This window comes from Amblyomma mixtum, chromosome 10 (genome assembly GCF_055824585.1).
Source record: "Amblyomma mixtum isolate Tamu chromosome 10, ASM5582458v1, whole genome shotgun sequence".
NCBI classification, from domain to species: Eukaryota; Metazoa; Arthropoda; class Arachnida; order Ixodida; family Ixodidae; genus Amblyomma; species Amblyomma mixtum.
The window spans coordinates 10,492,359-10,518,732 of NC_143021.1; the positions used below are offsets into that span (position 1 = coordinate 10,492,359).

General features: G+C 47.0%; 2 protein-coding genes and 1 pseudogene across 4 annotated transcripts in view; 2 read left to right on the forward strand and 1 right to left on the reverse strand.

Annotated features, from left to right (window-relative positions):
- The first annotated feature begins 58 nt into the window (after positions 1 to 58).
- LOC149325123 (peptidyl-tRNA hydrolase 2, mitochondrial) lies at positions 59 to 14,512 on the forward strand. The gene is made up of 3 exons (XM_089563496.1): positions 59 to 297; positions 914 to 1,090; positions 11,134 to 14,512. The coding sequence occupies exons 1-3, from the start codon at positions 130 to 132 to the stop codon at positions 11,326 to 11,328; spliced, it is 540 nt and encodes a 179-aa protein (XP_089419622.1). The 5' UTR covers positions 59 to 129; the 3' UTR covers positions 11,329 to 14,512.
- LOC149325124 (uncharacterized) lies at positions 5,924 to 8,928 on the reverse strand (annotated as a pseudogene).
- An 8,150-nt stretch (positions 14,513 to 22,662) lies between the features above and the next one.
- Positions 22,663 to 26,374, forward strand: part of PolZ1 (DNA polymerase zeta catalytic subunit) — a 146,692-nt gene continuing 142,980 nt past the window's right edge. For all 3 annotated transcript variants that reach the window (XR_016286455.1, XR_016286456.1, XM_089563980.1), the window contains exons 1-2: positions 22,663 to 22,841; positions 23,080 to 23,234. Coding sequence is in view for 1 of the 3 variants with exons in the window: in XM_089563980.1 (XP_089420106.1) it covers positions 22,795 to 22,841; positions 23,080 to 23,234 (202 nt within the window). In the remaining 2 variants the exon portion in view is untranslated. The remainder of the gene's footprint in view (positions 22,842 to 23,079; positions 23,235 to 26,374) is intronic.

The following is a 26,374-nucleotide window of genomic DNA, read 5'->3' on the forward strand; positions in this document are numbered from 1 at the left end:
TTAATTTTCAGTGATGCAGCCAATGTCAGCAAGCACACTGGCAACACTGAAAGAGCCAGCATGGCGGCGCCCATATTTGTATTAAAGCCGGCAGCATTACTGTAACTGTGACAAGATCGGGTGACCGTCATGCAAGCCCTGGGCGCTTCTTTAATGGCTAACAGCATGTCACTACTTCTCGGCCTGGGCTCAGGCTTGGGCTTGGGGTGGTTGTTGGGCGCAAGGTTCGGACTGAGCGGTAGCCTGTCGAGGCTTCTGGGCAGCGCGGGTGGCGTGGTGCTAAGGGACATTGGCGAGGTGAGTTTTGCGCGCGCTTTATGCTCCTCCACTTTTGTGAAGCGAATAGTATGAAGATAGGTAGGGCTGTGCGGTTATATGCAGGCATGCGGAAGATCATGCGTATCCTTTTCCAGCTGACTACAGCAAGATGTAATACCCTCCCCGGAGGGCCTTTAGGGTATTTGAATGAATAAATAAATATACATTAATTACAATCGCTGGATGCTCTTCATCCTGCACCAAAATTTTTGCAAACTGGCATTTTCGATGGCGCATGCATATGCTGTTTTATACAAACGAAAAGCGAAATCTTCTGCTAGCACCATAGCTTCTGGTCTGCATACCTTTCTTCCCTGTCAGTAGTGATCACTATATGGGTTTTCTTTTGCGCTGTTTAAATGCCATGACAGGCTTACAGCCTAGTCACTCCTGACCTTTTTGGGCTCTCGTGTTAGTATTGAATAGTTCTGAGCCAGTATGCCATTTTCTGAACCTCAGCAGCAGTGGCTTTGCAGGTGCTAAAGCACGATTGGCCCCTGCAAACATGCTAGCTCTTCACCACTGTACTTGGGTGAAAGTGTGTGCACCAGGGCTGCCCAGAAGTCATCAGGCTCATTCTGGTGGATGTGTGCAGGGCGGCATGGACGAGGGGGGAGAGTACAAGCTGGTGCTGGTAGTGCGCGGCGATGTGAAGATGGAGAAGGGAAAGGCAGCCGCCCAATGCGCACATGCCGCTGTGCTTGCCTACAAGCAGGCCCAGAGGGACACACCCAAAGCTCTGCAGCGCTGGGAACGCCAGGGGCAGCGGAAGGTAGGTGATCAGTTTGCTGCTCACTGAGTGGTCATTTTGTTGGCCTTACTTAGCCCTGTCTTACCTACTGGCTCTATGAGAGAAGCCAACAGCCACAGAAACCAAGGGGCACAGGGGATTTTTTTTTTTAAATTTGTTTGTTTATTTGGTGGTGTTGATCAATTTAGAATATTACTGAACATGTGATCGCTTAAAGCTAATTGATTAGAAAAGCAGAAGAAAAAACAACCACTGCCGCCGGTGGGATCCGAACCCACGACTTCCGAATTACGCGTCCGGTGCTCTACCTCTGAGCTACGGCGACGGCTGTAAGATCTTCTGCTTTCGGGGGTATTTATGTTTACAAGTAACCTAACCTTGAGAGTGTTCATCAGCGCCACCCAAGTTCATAAGCGGCGGACGTAGAACGTCCTGAGTTACCGCAGGTGTGACGTAGAACGTCATCGAACGGAGAGGGTGGAACCTGCGTGAGAACCCTCTTATGCTTCGTATGGCGTCAAGGATGCCAGAACCGAGGCCCTCGCTAAGCAATTAAGCAAACAAGGGAAGGGGAATGAGGGGCTCGTTATAAATATGAGAGAAGCCAACAGCCACAGAAACCAAGGGGCACAGGGGATTTTTTTTTTTCTTAATTTGTTTGTTTATTTGGTGGTGTTGATCAATTTAGAATATTACTGAACATGTGATCGCTTAAAGCTAATTGATTAGAAAAGCAGGTTGTTTTTTCTTCTGCTTTTCTAATCAATTAGCTTTAAGCGATCACATGTTCAGTAATATTCTAAATTGATCAACACCACCAAATAAACAAACAAATTAAAAAAAAATCCCCTGTGCCCCTTGGTTTCTGTGGCTGTTGGCTTCTCTCATATTTATAACGAGCCCCTCATTCCCCTTCCCTTGTTTGCTTAATTGCTTAGCGAGGGCCTCGGTTCTGGCAGCCTTGACGCCATAGGAAGCATAAGAGGGTTCTCACGCAGCTTCCACCCTCTCCGTTCGATGACGTTCTACGTCACACCTGCGGTAACTCAGGACGTTCTACGTCCGCCGCTTATGAACTTGGGTGGCGCTGATGAACACTCTCAAGGTTAGGTTACTTGTAAACATAAATACCCCCGAAAGCAGAAGATCTTACAGCCGTCGCCGTAGCTCAGAGGTAGAGCACCGGACGCGTAATTCGGAGGTCGTGGGTTCGGATCCCACCGGCGGCAGTGGTTGTTTTTTCTTCTGCTTTTCTAATCAATTAGCTTTAAGCGATCACATGTTCAGTAATATTCTAAATTGATCAACACCACCAAATAAACAAACAAATTAAAAAAAAAAATCCCCTGTGCCTACTGGCTCTAGGTCTTGCAATTTCTGTTTCACTAAGTGCTGTGATTGGCCCACTTTTGTGATAGCTCCTGCATGCACTAGAACAACGAGGCAAGGAAGCGGTACCAACAACATGAAGTGCCAACTACTTACTGGCCTCCAAGGGTGCTGCTTATGTATTGAGGTGCTGGTGCACGAAGCCACCTCAGACCCTGAACCCCCATATCTGCATTCCAGCTGCAGGTTGGTCAGATGTTTTTGGGGAATCCGCCAAGGTGAAATGGATTTGTAATAAAGGAGGAGTAATTACTCATTGGCGTCCACCCAAAAAGGAAAGCTATACGGCTTCCACAGAAACTTCACAGTTCCAGAAAAATTCGTCCTGGTCCTGGGTTCAAACCCGGTCCCACCGCTTCACCGGAGCAGTCGCTCTACCAATTGAGCTAAGTGGGACTGCTAGCACATGGTAGGGCAAGAGCGAATTTATCAATAACTCGAAGTGGGGAAGTAAGGAACAGTGTTGGTCAAATGTTTTAGGGGAATCCCCCAAGGTGGAGTAGGCTACAGGTTGTAAACAGTGGCAGCTGGGGTTTGGTCCAGGCCCATTCGGTGTACCGGATAAGGGTTCCGTTCTGTGTATAATGGTGAACCAGGGATGATGGTCAATTAAGGAATCGTTGGCTTTTCCTCACACTGTGTCAATTTTTTTTCGTTAAATAAAAATATACCACACTGAAGTGCTAAAAGCTCTCGTACCACTTGAACAATTTAAGGTATTGCTTCTCATATACGGTCGTGTAGAGCCTAAACGGACGCAAATGGCTAAACCTCGACAATAAACTGCTGATTCTTCTTCTTCAGTGCTGGTTCTCAGCAAATCATAATTGGGAAAAACTACACGGCTGAAAGGCTGTCATTTGGCAACCTAATACCCCTGTCACACGGCCGACCTGGAACTCCCTTGAACTTCCTTTGCCCAAAGGATCGCAAGGGTGTTTCCCCTCAGAGGAGTTGTCACTGTTACACTCAGCCTGTAACAAGCTTCTCAGAGGATCCTCCAGGGGGCCACAGGCATCGTTCATTCAATACAAACTCATAAAAGAATACTGTTCGAAACTGATTTTTCTGTGCCGCTTTTTTTTTTTCTCAGGAAATGCAGTTGTCGCGTGAAAAAATGATTTTTGCAAGAACAAGGAACATGTTCTCAGCACAGTGCTTTTGTCCACTCTGCTGGACACAATGTGTGCCATTTGGCAATGACTATGCAATGGATTGCAACTCCACGAATTTTCCGCTCTATCGCTTCACTAGCAGAGATTTTGTGGGTTGCACGAATGCGTCATCCACCATGGCATGGAGGAATGCTACACAGCTACACGTGCAAGGTGTGAGCATGCATGTGACAGATCCAAACAAACAGAATTGCATAGTCAAGGCAAGTCGTCAAGCGTCTAAGATGAGAGTATAGTGCAGTTGCTAGAAATAAACATAACTAACCAAGCCAAAATACTTATTTTATGCGATAAAGACTAAGTTCCTATTAAGGATGAAATTATTGAAAAAAAAACGCAGTTTACTTACTCGGAAGTAAAGCACATTGGAAACAAGAATACTCTCTTCACCCTTCTAGAGAGAGGATCGTTCTCCTTCCGCTAGGAACTTCTTCAGACTTCCTTCCATTGAGTGCTGCCGTGTGACATGGCACGCATCTTCCTCGTGATAAAGGCTACCTTGGTTGAAGGGAGTTGAACGGAGTTCAGTCATGCCCGTGTGAGTGGGGCGTAACAAACTTCAGTCAGATCTCTTCAACCAGGAGACATTTGCAGAATATACAAAGCAATTTGTCAGCTCATGTAATCATTCAAGTAGGTGTAATATATGAACTGAAGTGGCTGTTTGGGCTTGTCGGTCAGTGATCATGGTTAAAGAATGCAGGGCGAAAAGACAAGGACAAACGAAGAAGTGGACAGGACTGGTGCTGTAATATATGAGCCTGAACTCCTCAAAGGAACAGTTAAACCTTATCAAAGGCCTTCGAAGTCAAGGCGCAACTACTATACAGTGCATCACATTCAGATGCAACAGCAAAGAGACCAGAATGAGGCATGCAGAACTTTCATTCGTAGTATTCTGCTTGAGTCAGTTAATGCCGAATTCATACTGTGCAAAATACATCTACACCGGCTTTCTCGAAGCCTGTGGTTCCTTTCATCCTCAGGGCCCCTCTTTTGTGGCATCCTCATGTACCACCTCTTCTTGCGAGGAATCTTTCCCATCCCAAGATGTATTGAACAGGATGATCAGTGCAAAGTTGGAGGGGACAGTATCCCTGCCATTGAAGCCTGTGGCACCTCCGAAGATTCTGAGAAGGTTCCTGTTAGCACATAAACATCTTCAGTGTCAAAAGAACGACATCCTTTGTTGGGAAAAAGAAGTAATTTCTAGGGTGACTCCACATGCACTAAAGTGGTTTTGCGAATTGGTCTTTTTGTTTTCAGCCCTTTACTGTAATGCCCACTGGGAAGTTTGTTCCTATTGAAATGAATAAATAGCGCAGGACAAGGGGGAGCCAGCAAAAAAGAAACTGCATTTGCTGAAAAACGCCTACAGCAAGCCAGTGCATAAATATCTCCCGACACTGATTCTTTCTATATGTACTTATCAACTTATATGACACGTACACTATCACGATGGAATTGCCATGGCGCCGAGCATAATTATAATGAGGTCCGTTCCGCATTCTTAATTTTAAAGGTGGCAAAAAAAAAAAACAGGACAGAAAACATAGGGAGACAAGCAAGCAAGGGAATATAAGCGGAATATAGAACTATTGAAGGAAGGTTCTGATTAATTCTGACCGAATTAGGAAAGTACCCCGCTCAAACCTAGTACAAAACAAAATTAACCGGCATATGCCACCGTTGTGCAAAACTGTATGATTTAGGAGAAAGATTACTGACGCCAACCAAGTTAATTTCTGAAAACACAATGTATCGGGACCGGCTCGGTCCCTTCTTCATGGTGTGACTACGGGTGAGGTGCAGCTTGGCTTTTTAAGCCCTCATCTGGAAGACTTCCACGTCAGCGGCCGCAAACCATGGATGTAAGAAGGAGGAAGTGTCCCCAGGGAGCGATTAACATCCTTCCGTGTCTGTTGGATGTGCCAAGACTCGAGTAGAAGCCTCCTGCGTGGGTTAGCCTCAGTTTCCAGTACAATAGTGCCGTCAAAGTCAATCCGGTGGTCGCATGTCTCGCACTGCTCGGCCACAGCGCTGCGTTGACAGTTCATTTGTCAGACGTCCGCTTTGTGTTGTCTCATTCTTTCTGCGAAATTCTTAATTTCCCCTACGTACGAGGCCGGGGAGACCGAGCAGGGGATTCTGCATACAACGCCTTGGGCCCTTTCTTTAGGGTGACGGTCTTTCGGGCGGGGGAGAAGGCGTCCGATGGTGGTAGCCAGTTTGTGCGTTGTTAGCACCCCTTCTTTACCGAGAATCTGAGCCAGCGTCTCACTCATGCCTTTCACGTACGGAATGCAAACGCGTTTTCGCTTCTGGCATGTGCTTGGGGAAAGAATGGAGCTGTTTTTATTTATTTATTTACCCTCAGGGCCGTTAGGCGTTACAGAGGGGAGTGGGAATAACATGCAAGTACAAAAAACAAAACAGCAGCTAGAAAAATTGAATATAGTCACAGCACACACTGGTATAAAATCAATAACAGAATTAACAAAAGGCAGCATTTCACAAAACAAAACACAAAAGAAAACAACAGCTAATAAATTAACAAAGTTATGGACACATACTTATATAAAATTAATAACAGTGTTACGAAATGCAGCAGTATCAGTAATTACAGCAATATTGTTGGGAAGGTGATTCCAGCTGACACAAGTTCTGGGTATGAATGAATCATGAAAACATCTTGTGCGACACGGAGGGATCCAAACTTTGTGGTGGTGATCAATGCGTGCTGAAATATAGGGTGGTCTTTTTAATAACTTCTCTTTAAGATGAGGATTATGATAAATTTTGTGAAATGTACATAATGAAGCTATTGACCTGCGATGGGAAAGAAGCTGTAGGGAAAGGTGAGCTTTCATGGCAGTTACACTACTAGTACGATGATAGTTGGAAAGAATGAAGCGACAACCGCGGTTTTGAATTGATTCTAAGTCAGAAATGAGAGATTCGACCCCAGGGTTCCACACCGATGAAGCATATTCCAATTTAGAGCGGACCAATGTTTTGTAAAGTAATAGTTTTAATGAACTCGGTGCACATGAAAAATTTCTGCGAAGGTATCCAAGCATGCGGTTGGCGTTATTTGTAATGTAGTCAACATGAGTTTTCCAGGACAGGTTAGAAGAGACGTGAACACCCAGATATTTATAAGACGGCACAGTTTCAAGAGTGATGCCATTAATGCAGTAGGTAGAGGGTGTATTAGATAGACGAGAAATGGGCAAATGCTTGCATTTAGTAATGTTTAGCTTCATATTCCACAGGTTACACCAATCCAGTACCTTGTTAATATCTGACTGAAGAACACATACATCATTATCATCATTAATTTCGCGGTAAAGAACACAGTCATCGGCAAAAAGACAAATGGAAGACGATATATTAGTTGGTAAGTCGTTTATATACTAAATGAGAAAGAGGAGGGGCCCAAGAATGGACCCCTGAGGCACGCCAGAGCAAACAGGAAAGGAATCTGAATTGACGTTATTTGCTGTTACGAACTGACTTCGGTTTGAAAGAAAACAATGCAACCATGCAAACACTGTGGAATCAATGTTAAGGCTGTTTAGTTGAAGAAAAAGAAGCTCATGTGAAACCTTGTCAAATGCTTTAGAAAAATCCATAAATATAGAATCAGCATGGGACCCGCGATCTAGAATGCAATGTAAGTCATTTGTGAAACATATGAGTTGCGTTTCGCATGAAAACGATTTACGGAATCCGTGTTGAGCATTAGTTGGGCATTGTTTTGTCTTTTTTGTTTTTGGCTAATGCGTCTGATGAAAGAACTGGGGTACCCATTTTTTTGGAGATCGGAGATGACACGGTTCCTCTCTTTTCTTCTGTCTTCATGTGAGGAACATATGATGTCGGCTCTCTTCAATAAAGATGTAATGACAGATGCCTTGTGGGGAGTGGGATGGTTCGAGTTGAAATGGAGGTACCGTCCTGTGTGGGTTGGCTTCCTGTATATCTAAAAACACAAACATTTGTCGTGCCTTGTGAGTAGAACGTCGAGAAAAGGCAGACTGCCCTAGTGCTCACGTTCAACTGTAAACTGTATGGCCAGTTCAGTTGAGTTTAGATGGGTTAGGAGGTTGTCTATCTCAGACGTTTTCACCACACAAAAGCAGTCGTCTACATAGCGAAGGAACGACTTTGGCTTCGGGTTGAAGGTGGAAAGTGTTCGGGTTTCGACATCTTCCATGGTTAAATTAGCCATTGTGACTGAGATTGACACCCCCACGGCAGTTCCGGTTGTTTGTTTGAAAAATTCTTCTTTGTAGGAGAAATAGGTACTGCGAAGACAGAAGTCGAGAAGGCGGCATACTTCATCGGCGCTGAGTGGTGTTCTCTTGTTTTGGAGTAAACGGTGAGCAACGGACACAGCTAGGGGCACTGGAACGCAGGTGAATAAAGACACCACGCCAAACAAGACCAGGCTTTCGTCTTCCTCAATCGTCAGGTCCGAGACAAGATGCACGAAATGTCTTGAATGCTGTACATGAGTGGGTGTTCTGCCGGAGAGCGGCGCTAGTACCCTGTGAAGGTAGTCGGAAAGACGTCGGAGAGGAGATAGGGTGAAATCCACAATTGGCCGTAGGGGGATGTCAGGTTTGTGCATTTTAGGTAGCCCGTAGAAGCTTGGAACTGAGCCATTTCTGGAGATGAGGTGGAGGTAAAGCCTTTTGGAATCAGGGTGGCGCTTAAATATCTCCGCTAGAATTCTGTTGAGAGCTGTCTGAGTGGTTGAAGTTGGATCTTTCGTGATCTTCTTAATGCCCCACTGCTCAGCAGGGCCAAAGCTTTATCCTCGTAGTCGCGGCGGTCCATCACCACTGTTGAGTTGCCCTTGTCTGCCGGGAGCACGACGATGGTGGTGTCATCTCGAAGACCCCGTAGGGCTTTTTGTTCCAGTGGAGACAGGTTACTGGGAAGTTTGGCGGGTATCTTAGCGATGACACCAATCGCTTTCAGGCAGACCTCTTCTCTAACGTGGGGTTCCAGGTGCTGGATAGCATCCTCGACCGCAGCAAGTTTTGGAAGGGCGGGCACAGATGACATGTTGAACCCGTGCCCTTTTGCGAGGACCGAGGATTCATGCGGGGTTAGTTTACGGGAAGAGAGGTTCTTGATGAAGCCGGAGTTTTGGGGGTCAGGTTGTTTTTGTTGCTGCGTCTGTAGGGCAAACAGCTTCTTTTCTTGAGATGTGAGATGCTTGTTGGCTACAGTGGCAGCAGCTTCTTTGTCAAAGGCGTCCACACACGGGAAGAGCTTAGGCATCCTGTGTTCTAGTTGGCGGCGGGTGAAGAACCAGTCCAGCTCTTTTTTGCAGAGAACAGAATGACACTCATTCATCCGCGCACTTAATAGATGTTGCTCCGTTTTGGACACCAGCCGTAGGCCTTCTGGAGTGGTTACCGGACGCTTGAGGCGAAGTCTTATTGGTATCATGTCCATCTCCTTGCAGGCCTTGTTGAAGTATTGATGAGTCCGGGTGACGGCAATTGTCAACGCAGCGCTGTGGCCAAACACTGCGAGACATGCGACCACCGGATTGACTTTGACGGCACTATTGTACTGGAAACCGAGGCTAACCCACGCAGGAGGCTTCTACTCGAGTCTTGGCACATCCAACAGACACGGAAGGATATTAATCGCTCCCTGGGGACACTTCCTTCTTCTTACATCCATGGTTTTCGGCCGCTGACCCGGAAGTCTTCCACACGAGGGCTTAAAAAGCCAAGCTGCGCCTTGCCCATAGTCACGTCATGAAGAAGGGACCGAGCCGGTCCCGATACATTGTGTTTTCAGAAATTAACTTGTTTGGCGTCAGTAATCTCCTAAATCAATTTTCCCAACCAGGCAGACTTCTGTCAAATGTTTTCGTTTGAGTCAAAACGGTATGGTGCTCTGACCTCGGTTAACTATGGTTCAACAATCTTTGCTTCGATGCCATGTTATGCTGACAACAGAAGTTCCTGATTGCTTCACTAACATGTCGCTTTGTTTAGAGTTGAGGATGACACGCGTTGAGAAACATGTTGTTTTTGTCACCAAAAAATCAATCCACACAGTGAAACTAATTGAGACATTTACTATAGAATGAAGGGTCAGGATTACACATGTTCAAAATTTTTGGAGAACATTTCACGACCATTTAAACGTTTACTTCTAGACCATTGGAGGTAGATGAAAATTTCTATAGTCAGCTACATCTGAAGTCTGCACTGGCAGAGAAGCTCTGCTCAAATTCGGGACCGTGGAACAGAATTCCTCCATGATAAAAAGTACAGCATTGCTAAAGCTTTTCTGATACCTAAACAAGAAGCTAATCACAAGATAAAATTATAAGTTCAAGAATTGGGATGCCTCTGGCTTGTTTGATAGTCAAACATCAGCAAGCTGATTTCGTTCTCTGTTGTGATTGGTCAGCGGAATAATGCAGGACACCTTTGACCGTGGTCCATTGCTACCAACTCCTGTTTTTTTTTGTATCCTACTGTTGTTAGGTAGAGTGAAATGCCATGAACGACCCCAAGTTCCGTGATTTTCGACACGGTGTCTTTAGCGCTGTGGGAAAAGCGCGCGTTGTCTGGTATGGTTACGGCTACAGCGTTTGCTTTGAACGTCCCATACTTGGAAGTGCTGCCGTATTGGCCACTGACGTGGCGCTGCGAAATTCATGCAGACGCAGTCGCTGTGAGCGGCAGCACTTGCAAGCGCGAGAATGGTGATGCCTCTGAGAGAGAGAGCTCTTTAATGAAAAACAGATTTTAGCCGGCGTGAATATTCGCTGACATGCTACTCTGCGTAGGGGAGGAAACAGGGGAGTAAAGATGGAAGAAGGGTGGTAGAAAAGAGTGCAGTCATTGGAGAGGTTGGTTTAGGTTGGTTTATTGGGGTTTAACGTCCCAAAGCAACTCAGGGTATGAGAGATGCCGTAGTGAAGGGTTCTGGAAATTTCGACCGCCTGGGGTTCTTTAACGTGCACAGACATCACACAGTACACGGACCTCTAGAATTTCGCCTTCATCGAAATTCGACCGCCGCGGCCTCATTGAAGAGGGTTGCAACACAGTGATTCACTTCAAGATGGCTTCTTTAGATGAAACCAAAGTCAAGTTCTGTGCATGTCTCTGACTTGTTTAAAAGAGTGCAGCTTTAATATTAGGTTGATTTCATTTATTGCAGTATATGGTTAGCAATTTATACCACAACACTGCAGGCCATTGGTTGTTGTAGTTTCCTTCCTATGGCGCTCCACATCTCTCCAATGAAACTTTGCATAGCCCTGGCTGCTAAGGCTATCAAATGAAAAGTGTCAAACAAACCATGTACCCATTTCGCTACACTTCTGTCTAATTCCACCCGTGCTGATTCCTCTCTTTTGTCACCCGCGCGTTGTTTATCCCTCAGTACACCCATTTCCTCTCTGCAGTATGTACCGCTGGCTGAGATAGCTTTTCATGGCCTGTCCTTGTGCAGGTGGTGCTCCGGGCATCCACAGAGGAGGAGATGCTCTCTCTGGCGAGCGTGGCGCGCGCTCGCGGCCTTGTCACCAGCCTTGTGCGGGATGCCGGCCGTACCCAGCTCGCACCCGGCACGCGCACCGTGCTGGGCGTCGGGCCAGCGCCCGAGCAGCTCGTGGATGCCGTCACGGGACACCTCAAGCTCTATTAGGGCGCCGCTTGGAGGAGGACACTACGCTTCAGTGCCTGCAGCCAGAACCTGACGAAGAAGGTGCACTCCAGGGATCTGACTGCACCGAGGAAACGAGATGGTCTCTCCTGTTTTGCGAAGGTCTCCTGTTTGGTGGCGAAAGAGGAGCTTCCCCTCACACGATAATGTGACCACTGATGGAACACACATCTTCGCTTATGGCAACGAAATGGCAACCACTTGGTTTCCCATCGCTCTTTTCATATCTGCTGTATGTTTGCTGCAGAAGGTGCCAAAGAGGAACAGGACGCAGATGGAGCGCAAACTGTCCACTGTTTTTCTGAGAAAGACAGTACGTAGGTGTTCAATTCACAGTAGACCTATTTCACAGCACTCATGGCGCATATGTAGGGCTTGTGTGGCAGCCATGGTGCCCGAAGTCCTCAGGTTTGCTGCTGATTTTTACAGCTCTAGATGTTAATGCAAAGGATTTCAGGGTAAAGCTTGTTTGTCGTTGCCTGCATCACTGAGAAGCATCCATGTTACTGAGGGTCACCAGAAGGAGGAAGGCACCCTGGATGGGGGATGCCCAAACGCCTTACGTGATGCTTAAAGCTGAATGATCCCGGCCCACGCATGTAGCACAATAAGGCTGCGGCTGTGGCCGAATTGGCTGAGTGACCGCGTTATGACGCTGCTCTTTTTTCGATGGCGGTGGTTCGAATCCCACTCAGGGATGAAGTTTTTTCTGCTGGATGTTGTTGTCGTGATGACGATACGACACTCAAGTTGGCTTCCCTCCGGCCGCTATGGGAGGGATTGGTGCTGACATCTCTATTTGCTGGACAGTGATGTATATGAAAGTTTCCTACCCCTGACCACCCTTCACACGATCACATAACCGCCCTATTCACATAGCCCTTGTCTCGTTCCATCTTTCTCGGAACAGAGGAAGCGGAGGTCCCCGGGAGAGGCACACTTGTGTTCGTAGTTGTTCAATGTCCGTGCAGCCGAGCTGTGACCGGGGAGTGAGGGGAACGGTGCAGGGGGTTTTCTGTGCACAATCATAACTGCATGGCAGCCAGCACCGACTTTCCACATTGTCAGTTTTTTGCTTGGGGCAGCCTTGGTACAAGCATACAGCCTATAGCCACATTATCTTACAATAGGGACATTTGCATTTCCTAGTGGACTCAGTGGGTAACATTTTGAGGTTTGCTAGTTTGGGAATTGATACCTTAGGTGTTAGACATATTACTTTTCAGCTGTAAAAGAAGATGGGAACTGATGCCTTAGATTTGAGACGCATTACTTTTCTGCTGTAAGAGAAGACACGGCATGTTTTTTTCATTTGAAATCCCATCTCATTAAAAGTGCATTGCTACTTCAAATACACTGACTTTTATCAGACCCATCCCTTATGTAATATCCCAATAATGGGAGCCTTTATGATGATAAACTGAACAAACACATTTATTGCTTATGAACGTTTTGGTGCGCAGTACTCTGTATTTCTGCACCTTTCCTTTCTTCCAAAGTTCCTCTACCAAGCATACTTGGCCCACCGCGGTGGCTCAGTGGTTGCGGCGCTCGGCTGCTGACTCGAAAGACACGGGTTTGATGCCGGCCACAGCGGCTGAATTTCAATGAAGGTAAAATTCTAGAGGCCCGTGTGCTGTGCGATGTCAGTGCACATTAAAGAACCCCAGGTGGTCGAAGTTACCGGAGCCCTTCACTACGGCGTCCCTCATAGCCTGAGTTGCGTTGGGACTTTAAACACCAATAAAATCAAGCATTCTTGCAGTGCAGAATCTGTAGTAGTTGTGGGGTAGTAGAACTTGCAGTGAAAATGGTCTATTCTGATTGCCTTGTTTATTTATAACCACATGTGTCATGTGGAGCACAGCTGGGTGGCCTTTGTGTCAAACCTGTATGTGCATTGTCTTTCTTTTGCTGGAAGTACAGTTGATGGTTTGCGCTTCATCTTTGTTCTGCCCCTTCTTCGTGTCTTAGTTGGTTTGTGAACATTATCACAAGAGTGAAAAGGCGTGGCACGTCTTGAAACCTTAATGATGTTCCTCAATCTTTTCTTCTTAGTTACTTTGGTAGCTGCTCTTTGGACGTTTTTCTCAAGCCTGGTTCACGTCTCAGCCTTTGAAGAATTTGAGTGATTCTTCAGACATGCACAGCAGTACTGTGAATGATGCCACTGACTGCTTGGCCAAGGGATGAGGTGGCAAAGGACCTGTTGTTAACAGCCACAGGAGTTTAATCTGTCAGAGTTTCACAAAGTCTTGCAGCAGTTGTTTTGTTGCCATAGATGTGTTGAGAAGACATCCACTTCCTTTGCACGGACTGTCTGTATTATTCTCATAACGAATATTGCTGTTTTGACTGGAGTAGACCACGACCACTTTTCGCAATTTCTGCTGGTGCTCATGTACATTGCCATCTGTGTCTGTTAGCTGTCCATTGTTTACAGAAGATTGCAAAAGACAATGGATTGAAGAAAAAAAAATCCATAGGATCACTGGTGGACCCTCAGCGGAACTTTATTAACGGAATGTATATATTTATACGCATCTGTGACGGGAGCTGAAGAAGTTATGATGCTGTCGGAATACCAAGTCACTATACTGATCCTGCCATTCTTTGCTATGACAGACATGACCACCTTGGGCTTGTCCTTCGCTTTGGTTAAGAAGCAATAAAGAATGAGGGAACAAGCCACACTGGTGCCCCTGTCAAACAGCAGTTGAAGAGAAGGGATGTGGCTTCCTGGAAAGCCATTGACTGCTGGAAGCTTCTGCCAAGGTTACATGTGGCACTGTTTGTGTGTAATTGTGCACTTTCTTTGACCAAAATTTGATGTTTACGAGATGCCATGCAACCTGTGAAACGCAACCACAGTGGTTCTTAGTTATGTGCAAGCGTTCGCATATTTATACACAGCTCTTGTTGAAGCGTAGATGCTGTACTGTCTGCAAGCCGCTCCAGCGGAAAGCCTTGTGCAGTGTGAGACCCACGTTGTGTCAAGGTTTCACTTGGACAAGGAACATTGAAGTTAAGGACCTTATGTATTGAATGTGTTTCTGAATAATTTTGGTACTTCATGTGCTCAATGTATGACCTAAAATGTCATGATTAATTGCAAAACATAAAGTTCAACTTCCTGAGCTTGGCCTTGGCGTGGTGCAGAATCGGATTTAGGAACCCCTATAACCTGCAGAGATTCAGGAAAGAGCTTCGATACTCCACAGCATCACACTTGGAGTGGTAAAAAAAAAAGCTAAGCTTCAAGAGTTCGAAAAATGAATAATAAAGCGCTGTCCCTGAGCAGATGTCACCTGGGGAAGTTGAGATGCTTTCATAGTATTGGAAGGGTTGTAGCGCTGAAACAGACAACACACAACGCGCCTGTGCCGTCTAGCTTTCTGTGTGTTGTCTACAACCCCTTTTCTGGAAACATTACAGAGAGAAGGCAATGTTTTCATTCACTTGTTATGGTTTACTTGGCATTGAATTTCTTGGCACCATGAAGTATGCATACTGTAATGGGTTCTCGGGCACAGAACACAAAACACAGCACGGCACAAAGCAATAAGCGCGGAACGGCATTCACTGACAGTCAGCGATTCCAACAGCACCAACCAAAAGCATGCGCTCGTCGAGAGCAGTCCCGCTGTCGCACGGGCACTTCGTCATTACAATACACATACTGGTTTATTTTACAACGAAAGCTGCTTCTCTAAGCCTTAAATCGTGGACGCACACATTGCCCCGCGTAGACTATTTCGCTCCGTGCCTTTCTGGGGGTGCTGCACATAGCACTGGCAAGTAAGTCATCAGCCTGACTGCGCCCACTGCAGGGCAAAGGCCCCTCCTATGTCTCTCCAATTAACCCTGTCCTTTGCCAGTTGCGGCCACCGTATCCCCGCAAACTTCTTGATCTCATCTGCCAACCTAACTTTTTGCCAGCCCCCTGCTACTCCTGCCTCCTCTTGGAATCCGGTCTGCTATCTTTCCTTCACATTATATGCCCTGCCCAAGACCATTTTTGTTCTTTTGATTTCGATTAGAATGTCATTAACCCAAGTTTGTTCCCTCACCTACTCTGCCCTCTTCCTGTCTGTTAATGTTACACCTATCTTTTCCCTTTTCATAGCTTGCTGCGTTGTCCTTAAGTTGAACCCTTTTCGTTGTACTCCACATTTCTGTCCCATAGATGAGTAGCGGTAGGATACTGCTGTTATATACTTTTCTCTTGAGGGATAATAGTAAACTGCATTCATGATCTGAGAGAACCTGCCAAATGCACTGCACCCCATTCTTACTCTTCTAGTTATTTAGCTCATGATTCGGATCCGCAGTCACTACGTGCCCTAAGTACTTCTTCCTTTACCACTTCCAGCCCCTTGCAAAGTGCCGTTTCTCTTCGAGACTGTTTAGAATCACTTTAGTTTTCTACATATTAATTTTTAGACCCATAATTCTGCTGTGCTTGTCTAACTCGTTGACCATGCTTTGCAGTTCATCTCCTGAGTGACTGATCAAGGTAATGTCATCGGTGTATCGCAGACTACTAAGATATTCTCTATTAACTCTTATCCCCAGCTGTTCTCAATCCAGGCCTCTGAATACCTCCTGCAAACACGCGGTGAATAGCATTGGCGAGATCGTGCCTCCCTGCCTGACAGCCATTTTTTAATGGTATTTTATTGCCGACCTTGTGGAAGACTACGGTAGCTGTGCACGCATTATTGATATCTTCCAATATTTGTACATAAGGCCCTTCTACACCCTGACTCTGCAGTGCCTGCATGACTGCTGAAGGTTCCAAATGTGTCTAACGCTTTCTCGTAATCTATAAAGGCTATATATAGGGGTTGGTTATACTCTGCGCATTTTTCTATCACCTGATTGACTGTGTGAATATGGTCTATTGTTGAGTACCCTTTATGAAAGCCTGCCTGATTATTTGGTTGATTGAAATCTAAGGTTGTAGTGACTCTATCAGTGAAAACCTTGGTAAATACCTTATAGGCAATGGAAAAGTAAGCTGATCGGTCAGTAATTTTTCAAGTCCTTGACATTTTCTGTCTTATGGATTAATATTAGCATTCTTCCAAGCTTCTGGTACCCTCGAAGTCATAAGGCATCGCGTACACAGTCTGGCTAGGTTTTCCAGCACAATCTCCCCTCTTTCCTTCAAGAAATCTGCTCTAAGTGAGAGGTCCTAATCTCTTTTTGACTTGGGGCAGACAGTTTTCAATGCCACAGGAAATGTAGAAAGAATTTGTAAGTTTCACAGCCTATAGGGGGCGCCATTGATAATCAACATGGCCGCCCTAGAGATGATCGAGATGCCGCGCTAGGCTTGTGCTGTGCTACGCTGCCCAAGGATGCATTACTATGTTTGTGCGAGCGTGCTGCTTAGGCAAAGGAGCTCTGAGTGCAGGCCCTGTTTTGTCATCACAGTCATCACCCTGACTATGTCCACTGCATGGCAAGGGCCTCTTCCATGTCTCTCCAATCAACCCTATGCCAGCTGCGGTCCCCGCAAACTTCTTAATCTCATCCGCCCGCCTAACTTTCTGCCAACCCCTGCTATGCTTGCCTTCTCTTGAAATCCAGTCTGTTACTCCTGTGGACCATATGTAGCTTTTGCATTACATGCCCTGTCCATAACAAGCCATCACATGCCCCTTTTTTTGTGCTGTGGCTCGAAGATATACACAGTATTGTCAGTCAGTGTATAAGCCTTTAGTGCACAAGCACCGCTGGCGTGGCTGGTCTTGTGTGCAAAACATTTGGCTGCTGACAGCGTGGAGCAGCAGGTATGACAGGTACCACAGCGGCTCTACAGTCTCTGGAAGAAAGGCGGTGGGAACACGTGTTTTGAGAAAAAACGTAGGTACCGAGAAAATTTCCCGGTTTTATCCGTTCATGGTACTTGCGGACGCTAAGTTTGCGGTCAGTAGCCCAGCTTTTCTCCTGATTTCAAAAGGGAAAGTGAGAATACAAAGTGGCAGTGACGGTCTGCAGTGCGCATATTGGCCCCACTGGTTTATTTTGGAACATTACAGGTAGGCAGTGAATTCCACTGACGTAAATCGTAAACAAGCCCCGACAGAAATAATTTTCAGCAACGCAACTACTTTCTCGGTGCCGCAAATGCTGTGGATGTAGTGCCACTTCATCGTAAAGTTGAACAGACTGACTGCAAGCATTTTACAGATTAAATCATACAAGAAGTATGTTTTTTTATTTAATTCTTAAAATATACCTGCATGGGCAATCTGCTGCTGAAAAATGTTGCCTTCAAGGGCAAATTACAGTTTACTTCAGTCAAGATCATTTTTCAACAATGGTATGCTAGCAGAAAAAAAAAGCTGCAGGTTAACTACTGTGGAACCTGGCAGAGAGCGAAAGTTATGGCATATCAGGTAGCTGTACCGGCTTGGTGTCTGTAATGTTCCCCTTGGCGTCTGTATTGTTCCCGACACTGGATAGGCAGGGCACCCAACCTGGCAGGTGGCAGTTAATGGCTGAGAGTTTGCTCACCCAATGAAAGTCTGCCACAATACTGTCAGCGCTAATGCAAGCAGGCCACATCTCTCTCACCACCCCACTTAGCTGGAGACCTCCACTACAGCACCTCTTTCTTATTTCAGTCCTTCCTCCCTTCACTGCAGTACCTCTTCTTTCAGTCCCGCCTTCCTCCCTTCCCTTGCAGTGGGTGTGGTTCAGGTGCCCACCAAGATATGTGAGACTGCGCCATTCCTGTGCCTCAAAAACCAATTTACGAATTTTTACCACTGACCCAGGGAGGCAGTTATATGCGCACTTCCTTTCCTTAAAATCATCAGAGTCTAAAACCTCAATGCCACAGCCAATGAACACAACAAAAGCCGACAGCCTATGGCTTCAGTGCCACGTTTCTGCCAAAACAATGTCAATGCCAACGCATGCAGTGCACATCTGTCACTACCGCCACACCACATAGGGCCAGTTAGATGCACTTTCCTTTGCTTTATCCGAAGGTCAAATGAAGGTGAAAACCGCAAGGAAGGAAGGGAAAACTTTATTTACACTAATGGTTTTTCCTGCGGTTTGGGGGCATCTTCAGAGACGTCTTGGTTCTACCCCCAGGAGCCTTCTCTGTCGAAGTCGTCCGCCTCTAATCAGTGGTCGGTTGCCCTCAGTCCAGGGCTCCGTTGGCCACTGCCGCCCGTTGAGCTCGCTGCACCAGACCTTGTTGGTCTTCACAGCGGTCGTTGGACAGCAGAGTCTCCCACTGCTCCGCACTCGGGTTTTGTATTTTGGGGACCACGTGTATGTTTTGGCAGGCCCATGTGATGTGGTATAGAGTAGGTTTTTCGTCGCACCAGGGACATTTGTCCGTGTATATCGTAGGGTGCATTTTGTTTAGTATATGTAGGTTTGGGAAAGAGCCTGTTTGTAATTGTCTCCAAGTGACAGCTTCCTCCCTGCTGAGAGATTTGTGCGGTGGGGGATATCGCATTCTTCTGCCTCTATAGTTTTGTAGTATGGCCGAATATTCCCTGGGTGCTGGCGCGAGTTCGGCGGTCTCGTCGGATGCTCGGAAAGTAATGTATCCTCGAGCTATCCTGTCGGCCTCTTCGTTCCCTGCCACCCCCGTGTGCCCCGGTACCCACACAATTTTGTGTGGGATCTTGTCGTTTTGTTCTTCCTGGTTTTTAATTCTGTCGCTCGCTGCGAGGAGTATACGGAGCGCGTGACGACCTATCCTGCCATTCATGTAATTTCGGCAGGCTGTTTGAGAGTCCGTGAGTATTGTTAGTGACCGCCCGGTTCTATAGCCCTCTGCCACCGCTAGAGCAATGGCTACTTCCTCGGACTCTGCGGCTGTGCAGCCTCGGAGAGACGCGCTGGTCATTTCGCGTAAAGACGAATCGACCACCGCCGCTACAGCGATTTTGGTATCTCCTCCTCTCCAAGACGCGTCTGTATACACGGTCGTGGCTTGAGGAGTGTATGTTTTCTCAATGAATTCGGCCCTCGCTTCTCTTCTGCCTCGATGGAGGTTGGGATCCATGTTTTTTGGTATTGGAGCTACCTTGAGGGTCTTGCGAAGCTCGTCGGGGATCGTTGCCGTCCTCGACATTTCTCGCATCTGCTCGCGGTATCCGAGCCTCTGCAGGAGCGCTCTTCCAGTCGTTGTTTGCAACAGCCTGAGTTTTTGTGACTCAAGCTGCGCCTCTCGTAGCTCCTCAAAGGTGTTATGTAATCCCAGGGCCATGAGTTTTTCTGTAGACGTGTAGCGTGGTAGTCGGAGCGCTGTCTTATACGCTTTGCGTAGCAGGGCATCCGCTTGTTGTATTTCGTTTTTGTTGAGGCACTGGTAGGGTAGGCTGTACGTGATTCGACTAACTACTAGGCTTCTTACTATTTTTATTGTGTCCTCTTCACGCATGCCATGTCGCCTGTTGGTGATGCGGGTGATCATGCGTGCGACTTGTAGCGTTGCTGCTTTCAGTAGGGTAAAAGTGTGAGTACTGCGCTGGTTGGATTGGACCCACATGCCCAAAATTCTTATTGTTGTCTTTTCGGGTATGGGTGTCCCTTCTAGGTAGACGTTGAGTTTTAGGTCCTCGTTGGTTGGGACGGTCCGGTTTTGCTTGCCTCTCCAGACTCTCAGCAGTTCCGATTTCTCGGTCGAGCATGCGAGTCCTCTTTCTGCGAGGTATTGCTCTACACAAGAGGCCGCTTGCTGTAGCCTTTCTTCCTTCTCTCCGAGACAGCCCGTGTTTGTCCAGACTGTTATATCGTCAGCATACATTGCATGCCTGATGCCTTTGATGTTCTCTAGTTTTCGAGCTAGGCCTATCATAGCTATGTTGAAGAGTAGGGGGGAGATAACTGACCCTTGGGGTGTTCCCTTGTTTGGAGTGCGAATTTTGTCCGATCGAAGGTCTCCTATGCCGATGGTGGCAGTTCTATCGGACAGGAAGGCTTTGACGAAGCCGTGGATTCTGCGTCCGCAATCCAGGTTGTCTAGGCCCGTAAGGATCGCTTCGTGGCTGATGTTATCGAATGCCCCCTTGATGTCCAGGGCCATTATGACATTTTCTCCCGTCCGAGGTATGTTTCGCAGGACATCTTCTTGTATTTGGAGGAGAACATCCTGCGTCGAGAGCTTCGCTCTGAAGCCGAACATGGTATGTGGTACACAGTCGTTATCTTTCGTGTAATTTTGAAGTCTGAAAGTTACAACCCGTTCGTAAAGCTTGCCAAGGCACGACGTGAGTGATATGGGCCTCAGGTTTTCAATTTGTAGCTTTTTACCAGGTTTAGGTATCATTATTACTTCGGCGTGTTTCCAATCTTCGGGAACCGTCTCCGCCTCCCAATGTTTGTTAAGAAAGCTGACGAGCTCTTGTATGAGGTCGTCGCTCAGGTTGCGGATTAGGGCGTTGTCGATTCTGTCCGCTCCGGCTGCCGTGTTTCTGGTGGTGTTTCTTATGGCCGCATAAACCTCTTCCACAGTTATGGGGCGGTCGAGTTTCTTGTTTTCGGCTCCTCGATACGTTCCTTGGTATCGCGGGGGATTGTAGCGCGGTGAAGAAAGCCGGAGGTCTCGTAGTGAAGCTTTCCCTTCAAAAAATTGCTGGCGGTTTAGCATTGCTGGAACTTTGAGCGAAAGCAGATTTCAGATTTTTGCGGGTGGGCACCAACGCCTTACATGAAAGCGAGATTGAGGTGTCCACTGACCCAGGGAGCCAGTTGTGCGCCTTTTCCTTTCGTCAAAATCAACGGACTACAACGCCAACCCCAGTGAATGCCGGTAGCCTGCTTGTTTCGTTTGGTTTGATGAAAGGAAATGGCGCGGCAACTCGCATCACTTGCATCGTCGCCCAAGCCTGACGCTTTTTCTCCGGCGGTCCTAAAGTCCCTTTTATGAGCTTTTCTGATCCAGGGGCTTTGAGGTGGTCCTGGAGTCGGCGCCGCATGGCGGCGACACCGTACATGAAACGTCACTTTACTCCGCCCACATTCAGCCTCCGCGCATGGAATTCCTCCTTGACTAAAAGTAATCCGCTGTTTAAACGTTTCTTGTTACCTAAACAAAAAGTTTATCCCAAGAAAAAGATTATGAGCTCAAGAATTTTTATACAAGCATTGTTTGATATAGTCAAACATTAAAATGCTGATTTCGTTTACTTTTGGAATTGGCCAGCGAAGTAATACAAAACGCCGCGGACCGCGTCCCAGTGTTAGCAAATGCTTTTTTTTGTAGCGATAGCTACACTACGCCAGCCGCTTAGCGAGGTCAGCGTGGCTGCGCGCCGAGCCGTGGCACCACCACTCTGCCAGCTGTGCGCATGCGTGGAGTGACGTCATAGCCCGCAGCTGCGCATGCTGCATGCTGCGCCAATACCTTCTAAAAAGACCGATGGCCGCAGACACCACCTGCCTCGTCAGGTGTGCGCATGCGCGGAGTGACGCCAGAGCACGCAGCTGGTGTGCGCGCCTACATTAAGCCCCACCTCGATGGACATTTCCGAGGCGTACACGCGAAGCGCCTGCGCGCCCAACACGAGCCGCGACGGGCGTCGAAAAGTGGCATGCACCTCCATGCTCAATTCTTTAACGTGCACTGACATCGCACAGTATGCAGAGTTTTGAGGGAACTGATGTTATTCGCCAGGACAGCATCTACGGGCATCTTTGCCTGCAGTGCAAACAGTGCGATTGGATTGATGTTCACCGATAAGCAGCTTCATAGTTTCACAGCACGTTCATTTCTGTGCCTATAATGACTGTAAGATATGTGCTGAGCCGCAGTACATATGTATTAACTTCTCGTCGTCCCTCCAAGCAGCAAAAAAAAAAAAAAAAAACCTCCCATTTGGTTTTTACCCACAACTGCCCCCAAATGGGAATTTTTGCTTTCCACTTGGCCCACAAATGGAACCACTTACTTTTCCCAGTTGGTCCCCATAGTCTCCCCATTTGGCTCTCGACTGGGAAATGATGTTTCCCAGTTGGCTTCCAACTGGGATTAGTTACTGGAAGCAGTTACTCCTATTTTAAACCAATTACTCCCAGCTCCCAGTTGAAGGTTTCCGCCTGGGCCAGCAGAGGCGGAAACCAGCAGAGGCGGACAGTTCACTTTCGGTCCTGAAAGAGAAAGCAGCACTTTAAAAAAAGAGTGCATAGTCAATGTTGAAAAATAATACAAATTAAATCTGACATTGCTCCACATAAACTGCATAAACGTTAGGAAATCACGGTTTGGCGGACTCGGAAGAACAAAAAGCAAACACAAAAAGCATCTAAGCGAAATGGGCGAAACTACCAAAGCGTCACGAGCGGCCGACGTCAGTATGTTTGCGTTACACATGGCGCGGTGTAGCGAGCAGTTTCAGTTGCGAGTCGAGCGCTAGGCGAGCTTATTTCGAATGCTACCTCCTGCGACACGCGCAGTCGGGGCAGCGCAAGATGCAACACACACAACACCCGCGGCGTTCGTCGTCGGGCACGCAAGAGTAAGGGTTCAAACTCTGCTTGCGTGGCGCTCTGGCGAAGCAGCGCATAGAACTGCACGCGTTCTATGGGCCGTTCTTTCGGATTGCGTACGCTTTAATTTTGCGTGGACACGCGGCGCCGAAGCGAGCATTGCCGCACACACGTCAGGGATGAATGATCTGCGGGGGCAGGACTGCACAAAGGCGCCGTAAAGCAGGCAGCGCGGCTGCGCCACTGACGGCCCCGTCCGGATCGCAGGAGCAGCGGCAGCAGCATGTTCGCGCTTCGGCTGGTGACGCTGGACCACTACCTGGCGACCCCGTCGGCACCGCTGGACCCGCTCGTGTCCAAGCTGGGCGGCTGGGAGGTCTGGCAGGTGCCCGTGGTGCGAATCTTCGGCGTCACGCCTGCAGGTGCGTGCCACACCGCTGGCCTCTTTGCCTGCAGCCAGCCCGCCTCTTTAACACGGCCGCGGGAACTGCACGAAAATCCGGACGTGTCACCCTGCACGCGAGGAGTGTAAAGTGCGCGCTGGCACTTACAGAAGGAGACCCAAAATGGTCGCGAGGAAGGTCGCCTTGTGGAAAAAGTGATAACTGACCAAACTTCTCTTCTCTACTTTGTTACGCGTATTTCACGCGCATTTCCGCCTTTTGTTTCAGAATCAAAGTTCTGTCGTGGAATGAACTAATAGTCGGAGCTTGCATAAAAAAAAATCGGGCAAAACGACTGATGTAACATAATTTTCTTCCTTTAATTTTTAGCAAAACTGAATAAGACTGATTGCTTATAATTTAAGTCAAGCTTACTGCTACGATGTTATGATGCAAACTACACCTATCGTTACACCTATCATTTTTCTTTCCATAGCTCACTGCACTGCCTATAACTTAAGTTGAACTTGTTTGCATGTATGGCATCATGCACTCCACACTGGCAGTAGTTGTTCATCATCATCAGCATCATCCTGACTGTGCCCACTGCAGGACAAAGGCCTCTCCTATATCTCTCCAGTTAACCTGGACCTGTGCCAGCTGCGGCCACCATATCCCTGCAAACTTCAACTCACCTGCCCACCTAACTTTCTGCCACCCTGTGCTACTCTTGCCCTCTCTTGGAATCCACTCCATCACCCTTAAGGACCATCAGTTATCTTGCCTTCTCATTACATGCCCTGCCCAAGCCCATTTATTTCTATGATTTCGACTAGGATGTCATTAACCTGTGTCTGTCTCACGCACTCTTCCTTCTTTCGATCTCTTAACGTTACACCTATCATTTTTCTTTCCATAGCTCACTGCACTGCCTATAACTTAAGTTGAACTTGTTTCGTAAGCCTCCTTGTTTCAACTCTGTGGTCAGTACCAGTAAGATACAGCCGTTATATACTTTTCTGTTGAGAGATATTGTTAAACTGCCATCCATGATCAGAGTGAGCCTGCCAGTTTCACTCTTGTGATTCGGATCTGCTGCCACTACCTGCCCTAAGTAGGCTTATTCCCTTATACCACTTCCAGCACATCGCTACCAATTGTCATCATAATCCAATTGATCATGATTGTGATGATGAACTCTTCTGTGATAATTAGCGTAGTTTTTTCTTCTTCCTGGTGCCCTCTGGAAGCGTTCGGAAGTGTTTTGGTTATGGCAGGGCTCCGTTGTCAGAAACTCAGAATTTACAATGCACCAGAATCACCAAAAGTGCAATTTCCTCACAATTTCGGGGACCACACATCAAGAAATGTCATTTTATAAATTTGTGCTGCATATGTTGCTACAGTTTTTCGTTGCTAGATGTATGAAGACCTAAGGGCTATGAAAAAATGAAGAAATACAAAATAGTGACTAAATTGGCCATTTTGTGCCCCTTTACAGGGCAACTCTGGCATTTTTGGTACCTTCATGGATTTTATTGAAACTTTCAGGGTAGGTTCTCTGAAGTTTTTTGGTCATTTGTGATAGATTTCGCTGCTGGGCGACGTCTTGTTGCAGCAGAAAATTTTCAAATTTGTGTCCTTAATGGGGGTGACTTCTACGGGCAGTTTTGTGTATGTGACATAACAGTTTGGCAGGCTCATGGTTTTCTCTGCGTTTGCTGAAGGACAAAATTTTGCACTTGTTTTTTGGTCGCTTTAGACAAACAATGACCGACGCTGGCGCTTACAGTTGTCAGTTTAGCCACTCAGCATTCATACGACAAGTGTTTGCACAGTATCTGTTACGTCATATGTTGGCTGATACCCAGTTTCAGTTTCATGGTTTCTGCCGTTTTAAAGTATGTCTCGGTATTTAGATAAACAGTTTTTTGTTCCGAGAGAGGGGCCTATGTGATACGACTTTCACCTGAAATGTTCAAATAAGTCTTGGAGTTGGCCTTTCAGTTGGGAACCCTGTGTCTGATGCAACCCATTGCAGTGGTTTAGTGGCTTTGGCATTCGGCTGCTGGTCCCAAGGCCAAGGTCAGAGTTTCGATGCCAGCCTTGGCACCATATTTCGGTGAAATAAAAAAAGGCACCTGTGTGCTCTGCGATGTCAGTGCTGGTTATTAAAGAACGCCAGGACATCTAAATTATTCCAGGGCCTTCCATTGCGGTGTCCCTCATAGCCAGTGTGTCACTTTGGGGCATTAAACCCCACAGTTCTGTTTAATTCATCCAGATCTTTTTATGATATTATTGCAATAGCATTTAGGTTGTCGTCTCACAAAAAATTTCCGGGTTCTCTGTCACGAAATTTCCTGGTAGGTTGAGAAGGTCCTGACATGATCAGCATTGCCATATTTGAAAATCTGAGGGCCTGCAAAATTTTTAAGTTGGTTCGCCTCCCAAAATTTCAAAAGACTGCCAAAATTTTAGAAGTAGGCCTACCCCAGAAAATGGCTTAAGGTTAATTAGTGGGTTGGATTAGAATAATCCGATATGATAATCCATAGCCTCCTGTATTTTCCATGCCTGGGCATTGGCTCAAAAGTGGCGGTTCAAGCAAAATCAAAGCTACCATCGCCCCTGAACTATGAGAAGGTCAAGAGAGGGTTTCGTTACGCGCTAATGGGCGCGTGCTGCTGGTTCGCGCGCATTTCAGTCCCTCTTTCGCAAGCGAGTTGTCTGCGGTGCAGGAACCCCATCACGGCCAGTGGCAGAACTAGGCACGCCACGATAAAGCAGGCTACGAAGGAGGTGTTAGGTATTTTCCGATTCGAGCGCCTCATTCATCGCTTGCTGTCTACTTCTGCTGATTGCTGAGAAATGGCACTCGCAGCCTTGACATTTTTCTTTGTGCCGATGACTAGGCATGGAAAATATAGGAGGCTATGGATAATCCAGTGGTAGGTAGTTGAATATCCCTTTCAGGCGCCATTTTTTGTTTTGACTGAAATCAATTATTTTTTCACCTGAGTAGTATATTCAGGCCTCAAGGAAGGGAATTTGTTAGTTTTCGAACGTGAAAGGCCAGCAAGTAAGCTTTTACAATGATGTGGAGAATTCCGTACAGTGTCAGATTTGTTAGAAATAATAACATCGAAATGTTCTTGTGTGTCAGGTAAACATCCAAG